The sequence below is a fragment of the Amblyomma maculatum genome, chromosome 1, assembly GCF_055883805.1.
Source record: "Amblyomma maculatum isolate TAMU_Amacu chromosome 1, ASM5588380v1, whole genome shotgun sequence".
Classification (NCBI taxonomy): domain Eukaryota; kingdom Metazoa; phylum Arthropoda; class Arachnida; order Ixodida; family Ixodidae; genus Amblyomma; species Amblyomma maculatum.
The window spans coordinates 401,440,663-401,453,800 of record NC_139344.1 but is presented as its reverse complement, the minus strand read 5'-3'; the positions used below and the strand labels follow the sequence as shown (position 1 = coordinate 401,453,800).

The window sequence follows — 13,138 nt, the reverse complement described above, 5'->3', positions numbered from 1 at the left end:
ATGGATGGAAATATATGTATATATATATATTAATTTGATAACGTGTGTCGACAAAACCTTGCGTTATTCGTTTCCGCGAAGTGAAATCATTCAAGCTTCACAGTTAAAACCCATATGAGCGCTTTCTAACGTCTTCCTACGTGCTGTTTTCATATGTGTCTAAAAAAGTGAACGAGATTAAGTTCTTCGAAACAATATACATACGGGACACGTAGAGGAGGGTATAACGTGCATATATTGCACGCGTCATGCAATAAATATACTCATGTTAAGTATATTTAAATATTTTAGAGCGAGGTTACGGAGAACGTTATATAATTAAGCGGCTACACTTCTGGAAAAATTGTGCTTCAAAGAAGGAACTGCAGGATTCCAGACGAAAAAGCGTCACTTGTACTGTTGGTGCTTCGGTTTTAACTTAATACCGAGTAAGTACTTCGTGGTAAGGCCTAGAATTGACCATTGCAGAATATATACGACTTTTTTAGATATACAAAAAGCTTATCACGATGACTCACCGTTTAGATTTCTTTTCTCTGCGCAGCAAAATTTTACTTGAAAAGAACAACCGAAATGTGGTGCGGCATTGTTTAAATGAGACATCTTGTTCCCGAATGTAACAATTTGCGTCCGTACACTATTCATAAGTAGCCTTCCTTCTAAACTCAAACAGGAGGCAGGTTGGAAATTTCCTACATCTCGCGGCGACCATGATTTATAGTACTACGGCACTTCCTCCTTCAGTTACGCCCTACATTCGAGAGAGCCTACTATGGCCGGAATCTTTTTGGACGAAGGGGAAGGAACGTTTGCAAAACAGGTTGTCTACAAACGCGCTCTGCAAGAGGGTGGGGGGATGGATATGTGCGTGCTCTCCGGAGTTCGCGCACTGCACTGTACATGCACATGCGTGTGAGCGAGCTGCCTTTCAATCATTTCTTTGCCTACTTTGCCAATAGCTGCTGCGAGCTATACGCGCTAGACATCACACTGCGACCAGCTTCCAGTAGCAATTGCAAAGTATCCGAAAAAGTGTCTTATAGGCCGCTCGCTCGCGTGCGTACACTCGCATTGAGTGGAATCCCCGGAAAGCATGCACTAACAAAACACTTCACGTCCAGAACGACCTGCTCGCAGCAACAAATACAAATCAGCAAATAACTGCATTAAAAGGAGTATGTGAGAGCTCTGGTCATTACGCGTGCAATGTACTTACTTCGCTCGTGAACAGCGTTCTCCGTAGCGATACCAATGAGCGCAAATGCACGACAGAACATTTCTGTCTTCAACATTTTCCCGTGAACTGAATATTTGTTCTAAAAATTGTGCATCATTCGTGAAAACGTAGTATATACATGAAATACATACATCTCACGCGAAAGGCCAGCGTGTGAACTCGCCTCACTGTGCTCGTCCACTGTCTCCCAAGATGTAAAGGCTCTTCGTGTCGTATTTGATTAGTGTGTCGATACCAGTCGTTTCTGAAAAAAATTCAGGAGAGACTCCTAATCCTAAAAGAAGAAAAGCCTAAGAGGTACGTGCCAGCACCTTCTAAAATTGATTGCAGACACCGTTGTCTAACGTAACGGTAACGAACGAGCCTCACCACACACGAAGATCGTGAAGAAAAATTATGACCATAGGGGATGTAATGAGCCGACACACAAAAGATTCACGGAGCAAGACGGTCGGCGCAAGCCTCACAAGCGACACCACGCTGGAGTGTTGTCACAAGGTAGAGACCGATTTCAAAGGTCACGGGCTCAAGACCAAACACTCCTGTAGCTCTCGAAATCAATAACACGACCAAGCAACCGGAGACGCTAAGTCTGTATGTCCAAGGCAGCACAGTAAAAGCGGCTGGTGGAACTCACGAAACACACCCTAGCCACTCAAGTGAGGCGAATAATGCGCGCAAGGTGAAGCGTTGTAACGGTCGCAGGCTGCGGTCGGTGCGGTATTCGAAATTTCAAAAAGAATAGACCAAAGAGATGGAAAGAGTAGATAGAAAGATTGAAGAAGAAGAACGTTTCCTTCTAGCGCTTACATCTCGGTCTCCAAGGGTGAGGTGGTGCGTCGATTTAGCCGTGGCGGAAGGGGGCAGCGCTATCTTCCCCCAGAGTACAGTCTGCGGTGCCATTGCAGTTTTTCTTAAGACTGACTAGAAAAAAAATACTAGTTTTATGGTGTGTAAGGCGAAAAATTACAGTAGTGCACTTACGTCTCCTTGTGCAGGGATATGCGAAAGCATTTTGAGGTTCGTCAAATGACTTGTGCATTCGACGTTTTATCTCCCCCTTCAATTCTATTATTTCCCTCACCATTCTTTTTTCAATCTTTCCCTCCTGAATTCCCCTACGCACACAGAGTAGCATGCCAGCGAAATCTAAGCGCCGACAAAATTCCCTGTTTTTCCATTAAAGAGTCTCTCTCTCTCTCTCTCTCTCTGCACAGTGCTTACGGACATTACCCTAACTAGCACAAATGTCTATGTGTATTACACATTTACCTGGGTGAAATGAAGCAGTGGAGCTGGGGTAAATAAATGCGACGATGTTCAATGCACCGCGCGAGTGTGAATGGCAGTTGTAACCTAAAGGGGTCATGACAGCAAACATTTCAACATAAAATGATTATTGCATTAATCTCCACGCACGTTAAATTATTAGTAATCGAAATGCCAGCTCATTTGGGGCTGTAGATAGCTTTAAAATGAATTTTTATTTTTAATATCGGAAACAGCTCTCTGGTCTGCAGGCATAGGTCGCTGACGTTACAACGAGATATCCCCATATTGTCTGCTAATCGCGTTTTCGGCTGCACTCTTGCAGCCGAAATAATTGAGAGACTAAAAAGAGCAAACTGATATGTATGAAGCTGACTGAATGAAGTGCATATGAATTAAACGCGTTTAGATATGTTCATAGCTTAAGGGCAGCGCATCGAAACCAAAGCCACTTATACCAGACTTTGTAATTTAGGAATTACAGGTTTAACTGCATGATATTGTTAACTTATCGCTACCACCTTGATTAATCCTGGAAATGGGCTGTCAGTAGACGTTTGAAACGAATCTTTCACTCGGCACCTTTAAAGCGATGTCCAGAAAATGAAGCATATTGCTAATACTGCATTATAGACGTGGCACAGTACGGAAAAAAGGACCACGTTAAAATGCGCACATTCAATTAGCAGGGACAGGGTACTGAAAAACGTAGGCATGCGCATTTCTTGCCAGCCAATACCTATGCAAATGTACCTAGTCATGATAATCGGTTTATCTAGTTGTTGAATAAATGGTTTTCTTTTAGAGAGAATCGTTCATATGCACACGATAAAGCCGTAAAAGCATATTATAAGTATTATGTGCTCGCGGATACATACAGAGCCCAATTATTCTTCAGTATGTAATTCCAGCGTGCTTCCGGTATTCCAAATGGCGACACTTAAAGTTTGCAAGGCGGGAACGCATAAATAATGATTCACTCTCTTTCATTTTAATAAGTATGGTTCGGAACAAAAATTCTTTTATGGTCACAAGATCAAATGCTCATATCATATATATAGCCCCTGGCTCCAAGCATTTATGTGCAGTCGAAATGGCTTCTAGCTGCTCCGTTATCTGAAGTTATTTCTATTGCGTTTGAAGTAGTGAGTCGGCATTGTTTTTCTTTTATTTTGTTTTCACAGACTACTTTTGGGAAGCATAAAAGCACCTGTCATGCTCTGCCGGATAATTTTTTTTATTTCTTTCTCTACAGAAACGTTGCTGCGACCTAGAACAAGATGAATGCTGCTTTGTTTTTCCTGCTTGCTGCGCTTGGTTTTCTCAATGCTGCAGAGTGAGTACCATAGCCATAGGAATGCCGCTTCTAGGCAGCTTTTATTAGTGCAGTTGATGGGAAAGCACTGCTAAAATTGATGCAAAGAAGAACATAAAAAATTTCCGGTGATTATTTTACATCCTAATGCAAACTTTGAGCTCAACTCGTCAGAGGTTTCATCTTTTCAATATATTGAGGCAAATAATTCCAGCAAGACATGTCTGTACAACTACAGACTTTTTACTTTTCCCACATAAATCCATACCAAATAGTTTCTCTACCTCAAGTGACAGATACTCGGTCTTTCCTTTCCTCTAAACCAATTATAAGTTTATGTTCTGATAGAGGCCAAACGAAGAGGCGTCTGTGTGCTATGCGTTATCAGTGCACGTATGATTCCCAGCTGGTAGAAAATACTGCGGAACCCTCAACTGCGGCACGCCCTTCACTCTTCGCTTAACTGTCATTTTCCTTCCTTCTTTCTTGACGTTGTTCACAGAACAAGTGTGACATGCATTGCACCTTAAATTTTCTGTGAACCAATTGGTATTGTTATTGCCTCTAATAATTTAACTTGTTGGACCACATTAAGCATTTTGTAGTACTGTGGTGGATTCCTGGCCCACCGGAATCTCGAGCAATGAGATAGTGCAACGCCTCACCCGCGATCTTCAGCACCGGTCTCCTGGGACTCCCTGCCCCTATCCAGTCATGTGGACGCTACTCTTCACTACAGAAAAGAAATTAACATACACTATGACAACATTAGGGAAAATCTTCCCACACTTCCTGTTCCTGCTAAATCCGTCACTACCCCGCAAATACGCATACTTAGAGGCATACAAATAAATACACAACTTACACTTGCAAGATCATTTCTATACCAAATCAGACATTCCCCCGTATGCTCGAATTGTTCCGAACACTATGCAAATTATGAACAATGCATGTTTTCTTGCCCTGTTGCAACAGAGTCACCTCACCTTCCACGCCCTCCTCCCAAAACGTGGCAGTCTTGGTTAGCCTCTGACCAGCTGAAACACCAGTTGGCCTTGGTGACTGGCCCAAGACATTCACGATGCTTAATAGGGCGTTGAATAAAATTATGTCCTTATCCCTCCTGCTTGTGACCTGCTCACGTTTTCTTGAAGCTCTATCCTAAGGTACCATTATGTTTGCAATATACAAAGTAGTTCCTCTTTAAGAGCGATGACAACGTCATGAACACCTTTCCTTGCTGTATCCTATGGTACATTTCTACTTTGGCTGCGGAGCTGGGCACGAGGGACAACAGCGATGCCGACGATTACGTTAATATATACTAGTTATAGTACTTAATAGTTCCTCTTTTACGGTGCCGACAAAGTCATGCATACCCAGACGCCCTGTTCTATGGTACCGTTCTTCTGAAGCGACAGCTTTATTCGCTGCGTTTCCGAGAAATTATTGACGACTGCGAAGCTCGGCACCAACAGTACCGCCCTCCGACGAAGGGGCAGTTGATGTGTGGCAAATGCGGTCTGCGACAATGTCAGACCAACACTTTGTGTTGTCGGGCCCAGACTGCTCGCTACAACCCAAAAATTAAGCCCAAGTGACCACACTGTCAAGAGAATCATTGAACTTTATTCTTAATGGTGTGGGCACGTCAATCTAGTCCCCACTTTCTTTGTCCCCACCTCCACTGAAGAGGCTTGGGAGGCCTTGCTCCTCGGGTGCTCGTCGGTCGGTGCCCAGACGGCACTGGCCAGCCGTGCTCGCAAGACGGCTAGCATTTGCGGCGGCCCGGACTAGGGCTGCTCACCAACTGAGGCCGGCGTTCACCATGTTCACCGGCTTGCGTCCTCTCATTAAAACAAACATTTCACAAGCAACCTTCACTCAGCTAGCTAAAGCCGGGTATCGCTGTGTGTATGTAGGGAAGGTGGTTGCTCCTGGCCCTACGGGGCTATGGCTGGTAGGTCCCTGCCATTTGAGGCGGGGCTAGCCTGCCGCCGGTGGTTGTACCTGTATTAGGCCGTCATACACCAGCCACTGCTTCGGCAGCAGACAATTGTAATAGTGGAATAATGTAGCAGGCAAAAGAAGATTCCGCCGTTGCTTTGGCAATTTAACTAGAATTAACCAGAGCAAAACTACGACAATTTTTTTCGTTGTTGGTTGCTATTTTTTCCTGTCTGCATGAAGCAGCGGAGGTGCCTCAGTTACAGAGTCAGTAGACCACCCGTCCCGTGCAGTTGCTTTTCCTTCTTCCTAAATTCGCAACAACTTTTTGCATGTATCATGTGTGTCCCATCAACTTGAGAATGCGCTGCTGTGAAGAGGTGCAGTGCAGAGGGCACTCATGTACGCACGCCGTGTACGCAGTTGAGAGTAGGAGGATGCCTGTGGCACCTCCCAGGAGACCTGTCGCATTGCACATGCGTGCGCCTCAGCGGAGGGATCCAACAGAGGCGCCGCGCTCTGCCGCCATCGGCGGTTTTCGAAGAGGAAGAGGCACCCTAGGTGTAGAAGGTGTGCCTAAGCCTCCGTCGCATTATTTTAGGTTTTGCGTACAACGCTGGTGTGCTTTGGATAACTTAATGTTCTGCCTGGTGTAACCACATGAAGCCACCGTGAGTCCTCAGTTTAATCAAAACTAAACCACTGGCTTTTTTGGCTGCGGAGGTGGTTCCAAAAGAAAACATGTGGGATGTTTTAAATTCGTAGTTGCTATTGACCAGAAGCAGCTCTAATAGTTTTAGGGAGAAAGACAAAAACAAAGTAGAAGACCAAAGAACCTGCCGATGGCGGGAAATGAACCCACAATCTCCGAACATCGCGTCCAGTGTTCTTAGCAACTCATTGACATCGGCCGCTGTCCAGCATTCCTGAGTTTTCAGTATTCGTGTTACTTGTAACAGAACCTTGAGGATATGCCCCAGCGCCAACTTATTTAGCGGTGGACGCAGAATGCCCTCTGAAACCGCGTGTGTTATATGCAACGTGATTAAAGGGAAGGCGGTATCATGCGATAACTCTCTTGCGCTATCCCTGGTGTCAAGACTGCCAGAACCGACACCCTCGCGAGCTATTCAGCAGATCATTGAAGCATAATCGAAAGGCTCGGCATGGTACAAGTACGAAATAAGCCAATATTTACTGTGGCCAAGAAAAGTGTAGGCGCAAGAGTTACTTAGAGCACCAGACGTGATATTCGGAGGTTGTTGGTTTGGTTTCCACCATCGGCACGTTACTTACTCTTCTAATTCATATCGTTCTAAAATTAGCACCGCAATAATTCTGGTGAGTAACAAATAAATATGCATATCCCGTACGCTTTTCTTATTTTCACTCGACGGAAGCACTATTTTACTCCCCGTTTTGACCGGAGGACCGAACGTTTTCGACGGTATTTGTTTTGCTTATATGGGCATCAAAATCAGGCCTATCTAACCTCACGAAAAAAGTTCATTATGCCATATACTCTCTTAGCAAGCGAACTGACTTTGCCATCAGGCCTGCCGACAAAGGTGGATGTACAGTTTGTTAAGGTAAAAATTACTGTAATTAGAAGAGCAACTGCCAGCTATTTATGAACCTCTCATCAGACCCCGCTGCTGCCACCACAACATCATAGTAAGCAATCTCGATTAAGTGAGAGATGAAGGCTTATTGCAAGTGCGTGTTAAGAAGGCACAGTTGCCAAAGAATTCATCTTCGAGACGTTTGGTGTTAGCACACTGAGAGTACCAATTTACATCGATTTTCACACCAAACATGTTCTTTCGACACACCCATCTCATATATGCGACAATGATCTTTTTCTGAAACAATTATTCAATATTATCCAAATATCCAATTCAGCTCTAATTATCCTGTACATGGTATCTTTTTACAGTAACATTCCACATGAGAAAAGTGTACAGGTCATGGATACTGCTCATTTGTTGCATTCGTACTATATTCAAATAAGTGGTACAGCTATGGACAGAAAAAGCCGCTAAATTACTCCAAATATTCACGAACACAATTGAATCAGGGTTTCTGTACTCATAATCAACAAAATCAAATTTTGTCATACTTTTTTGGATGACTTATTCATAACCTGGACAAAAACCGAGTTTGACGAAACATTTTTCCCACGCAATTACCCAACAGAAATAATTAACTTCTACATATGATTTATTCGAGTTGAAAGAGGGACAATAATCCGCCTTTGCCATTCGGACAGAGAGTGACCTTTTTCAGCCAGCTCAATAACTAGCCGTTAAATGACAACTAAAATGGAGTACCACGAATTACTACTTGCGCATAAAGTAAAGGGTTGCCCCAGCCTAAATAATTTCTCTGCCTTGCATATTAATGTGCGGTCTCTACGTAACAAGTCTAATGACATCATATTTTGTCGAAAATTTGCAGCACAATTTTGATGCAATGCTGCTCACTGAAACGTGGGACGTATGCGATGCTGACTTTGTGAAACTGCCCGGATATGATCCTTCATTCCTAAATCGCTCTTATCGTGGAGGGGGTGTTGCCATTTACGTAAAGAATAGTGGCCTTCATAGCGAAGTATTAGCCGAGTTCTCTATAATGACCCCTGCTGTGAAATGCTCGCGCTGAAGACTGCGGTCAAAATGATTTCTGTTGTATTAGATGGCATCCCCGAGGCGCTGCAGATGAAGTTATGTGATGTTAGGAAGATAGCGACCTACCGTAAAGCGTGGCGTGATATGGTCCACAGGGTCACGAAGAGTCGGACACGACTGATCGACTGAACTGAACTGAACTGAACTTCCAAAGGTTTTACAAATCTTATCGCTACACCCTCAAGAATAACACCGACGTCATTCAGTACAATTGACATTTTTATAGTAGACATTGTCTCCCCTGTTATTTCTGCCGGTACTATTTCTTGTGACCTTAGTGACCACTGTGCCATTTTCGTGTCCGTGCCAAATGGCTGCCCGCCAAGCTACGCACAATCAAATAGTTTTGCTTATCAATGTATAACTGATGTGACACTTGCTCGGATTCGCGAGTCTATACGCGTTGCAGATTGGAACTGTGTTCTTGCCTGTTCTTCTGTTGATCAATCTTATGAGCTCTTTTTAAGTACTTTGAAAGACATTTACAATAACTGTTTTCCCTGGAAAACAAAGAAATCGTACACAAAACTCCATAAGCCTTGAGTGACTCCGATACACGTCAAAATGATGAATCACTCTAGGCTCTGCAATCGTTTTATTCCCACTCAGAGCCCTGAGCACCTAACAGTTTTCAAAAATACCGCAACAAGTTACCTAACGAACTTCGAAGATATAAATCTGCCGACCAATCGCGTATTCTCATTAACAGGAGAAGTCAAAAAGCATTTTGGAATCATTTAAATGATTCGTTTCTAAACAAGGATAAAAATACGCACTTGGGTCAGCTTGTGCTCGATGGCTTGCACTATTGGTGCTCTTTGCTGGCAGAAAAATTTAATGATTTCTTTACTAGCTTTAGACCAAGCTGTTCCGTGGTCGAAGCTCTTCGGTTTCTCTCAAGTACAGGTTCCGAGACTTTTGCTTTTCATTTAACGACCAGTGAGGACAATTTACAGTTATAATGAACCTAAAATCTACAATTTGCACCGATTTTGATGGCTTCCAAATTAAACCAGTTAAATTTGTTGCGGATCTTTTAGCACCATGCTTAAGCTACATCATTAACTTGTCGCTCACATTAGGAATATTTTCTGCACGAATGAAATATGCAAACATAACTGTTATTTTCAAAGGAGGTGATAGAAAAAGATGACAAACTATGGGACTATTTCTATTGTTCTTTTTTTTTTTAAAGGCGCTTGAAAACTTAATGCACAAACGAATCGATGGGTTTTTTTCTAAACATGCCTTAATAAACGCCAGTTAGTTTGGATTTCGAAAGGGCAAGTCCACGAAATCTGCTTTACTCTTGCAAAAAGGAAATTATTTTAAATAATATCGAAGCTAACATTTGACTCTTAGTACTTTCATCGACTTTACAAAAGCTTTCGAAATTCTTAATCTTGAAATACTACTCCGTAAACTTGAAAGCTATGGCGTCCGTGGTCTTTCCCTCCAACTCTTTCGTTCTTATTTAAACATGCGCCAGCAGGTCGTTTCGGTCGATAATCAAAAGTCTAGCTCCCTTTTTTTTTTTAATATGTGTCCCGCAAGGTAAATTTCTCGGCCCGTTCCTCTTTAATGTCTATGCTAACAACCTTGCAAGACAAGTTGTATTCAGTACGCTGACGACACGTTTTTTTTTCTTAGCGGCTCTTCTGCCGACAAACTAATCAATAGTGCAAATCTGGTTCCTTGTTCTCTCCACAAATGGTATAAGGTTAATGGTTTGGTAGTTAACTCTAACAGGACCAAAGCCGTCGTTTTACGCCCCCTTTTCCTGGATATTACTTCAAACAATACTCTGGATCTAGAAAATAACATTATTGAAATTGTAGACAAGTTCAAATCGCTCGGTGTTGTATTCGACTTTCGCATGAGGTGGTCTGACCATATATTGTATATTGAAAGCAAGCTTAATAGATCTGTTGGCTTCCTCTCGAGACTTCGGAAATAATTTTTCCTAAAGCATCAGCTCCTTACTTACCACGCTATATTGCAATCGCACATAAACTACTGTCACGCCGTCTGGGGTACAACATCCGAAACAAATCTGAACACCATACTCGGTCTCCAAAAGACGGCCATTAGACTAATCGCTGGTGAATGTTACACTACCCACACGGAAACATTATTCACGCAATATAGGATTCATTGAGTGCATACCATGTGTGAGTATGGTTTACTTCACTGCCTTAAATTGTCACCTCAATGCTTAACAAATTTCTTGAAAAATATTGCTGGACTTAGGCTTTACGTAATCCCTTTCACACCAAAAGTAAACAAATCAGGGACGTTCCTCGAACGGGGGTGTTGTACGATAACCAGGGCCTTTATTTTAATTTACCATGCATACTAAATTGTTATAGCATACATAACCCAAACATCTTTACCGCTTCAATTAAGGACATCAAGCTGTATTTGATCAATTTCGCACTGTCTTTCTGTACTTCCCGTTCATTACCTCGAACATTATCATAAGATTAGCCACCTTATTTTCATTACGTTTTACCATATTGCGCGCATACTGTTAGATGTTTGTTGGCCGTTAATTTACTGTGCTAGTTTTAGTTTGCTGTTTCATTTGTATATTTGTGCTCTTTCTGTGCTTCATAATTTTCATGTCATATATGTATATGTTAGCCTTGTTGTCACACGTTTTGTTGCTCTGCCTTTACTGGGACTCGGGCATCTCTAAAGCTATCGTTGTGGCTTTTCGCCCGAGGCACATTTCTTGTATATTACTGGAAATAAATTTTTTCAATTCAGTTCACAATTCACTAACGAGTATAAACTTACACACAAACACAATGACATCGTCATTTCGACAGCTGCCACCCACACCAATCCAAGCCTTCAATCCCCTACTCACAGGACAACAGATACCAACGAAGTTGGTCCCGTTTGGAACAGTTACACCAAAATCCTAATCGCATGCTCTCCATCCTCGATCACCATAAACGCCATTAAGGCGGAACTAAGAACAATTCATCTAAAATTCACAGCCAATATCCCATCACTGCAGGCTGATACTAACCCTGGCAAATAACCGCTCTAATATAAAAAGTCCATAGATGTAGTATACATACATATATATATATATATATATTACCCTCTCCGCCCACCTAATGTTCTGCCGCCCCCTGCTACGCTTTCATTCCCCTAGAATCAAGTTTGTTGCACTAAGCGACCATCGGTTATTCTGTCATCGCGCTACATGACCTGCCCATGCCCAATTTCTTCTTCTTGATTTTCATTTCAATATCAGTGGCGAGTTATTTATCTGGTCCACTCTGCACGTTTCCTATCTCTTAAAATTATTCCTACCGTTTTTCTTTCCATAACCCTATGTGTTGTCTTCAACTTAAGTAGAACCCTCTTTGATAGCTTTCGCGTTTCAGCCTCATAAGTAAGTACAGGTAAGTTGCAACTGTTGCCTACTTTCCTCTTGGGCGATGCCTTAAGCTGCTACTCATAATCTGGGAGTGCTTGCCAAATGCGCTCCATCCCAGTCTTATTCTCCTTGTTATTTCCCTTTTATGGTTCGGATCTGCGGTTACTACTTGTCCTGAATAGATATATTCGCCTACTACTTCCAGTGCTTGGCTACCTAACTTAAACTGCTGTTCCTTCCCTAGACTATTGAACATTACCTTAGTCTGTATATATATATATATATATATATTGTGTTTGCGCGTCGTCGATGTAGAAATGACGTACGCGCTACTGTTCCACTGTTAACTTGTTTAATCATCATCATCATCAGCCTGACTATACCCACTGCAGGGCGAAGGCCTCTCCCATATTTCTCCACTTAACCCGGTTCTGTGCTAGCTGAATCCACCTGACCCCCCGCGAACTTCTTAACCTCATCCGCCCACCTAACTTTCTGCCGCCCCCTGCTACGCTTTCCTTCCCTTGGAATCCAGTTTGTTACCCTAAGCGACCATCGGTTATCCTCTCTTCGCACTACATGTCCTGCCCATGCCCATTTCTTCTTTTTAATTTCCACTAGAATGCCGGTAACCTGAGTTATTTCTCTGACCCACTCTGCACGCTTCCTATCTCTTAATGTTACCCCTACCATTTTTCGTTCCATAGCCCTCTGGGTTGTCCTCAACTTAAGTAGAAGCAGTTACTACCTGTCCTAAGCAGACATATTCGCCTATTACTTCTAGTACTTCGCTACCTAATGAAACTGCGGTTCCTTTCCGAGGCTGTTGAACATTACCCTAGCTTTCTGCATATTGATTTTAAAGCCTGCCTTTCTACTTTTCCTGTCCAATCATTATTTGCAGTTCGTCCCCTCAGTTGCTTAGCAAGGCAATGTCATCAGCAAATCACAGATTACTGAGGTATTCTCCATCTACCCTTATCCCTAACTGCTCCCATTCCAAGTCTCTGAATACTTCCTCTAAACAAGCTGTGAATAGTACTGGGGAGATTGTGTCTCCTTGCCTAACACGTTTCTTTATGGGAATTTTGTTACTTTCTTTATGCAGAACTATGGTTGCTGTGCCGCCACTATATATATATCTTCCAGCACTTTCATGTACGGCTCGTCTACCCCCTGATTTCGCAATGCCTGCATCACCGCCGAGGTTTCAACTGAGTCAAATGCTTTTTCGTAATCAATGAATGCTATGTATAAGGGCTCGTTATATTCCGAGCATTTTTCTATCA

At 42.7% G+C, this 13,138-nt stretch overlaps 1 protein-coding gene across 2 annotated transcripts in view; it reads left to right on the top strand.

The window, feature by feature from the left end:
• Nucleotides 1-297: 297 nt before the first annotated feature.
• The window catches only part of LOC146208703 (uncharacterized), a 48,380-nt gene continuing 35,539 nt past the window's right edge, over nt 298-13,138 (top strand). The window contains exons 1-2 of one of the 2 annotated variants that reach the window (XM_084595926.1): nt 298-428; nt 3,762-3,842. In XM_084595926.1, the coding sequence (XP_084452052.1) occupies nt 3,787-3,842 (56 nt within the window). In that variant the 5' untranslated portion in view covers nt 298-428; nt 3,762-3,786. Of the gene's footprint in view, nt 429-3,532; nt 3,652-3,761; nt 3,843-13,138 lie in introns of those variants that run through there. The other variant, XM_084595925.1, reaches the window with a different exon arrangement.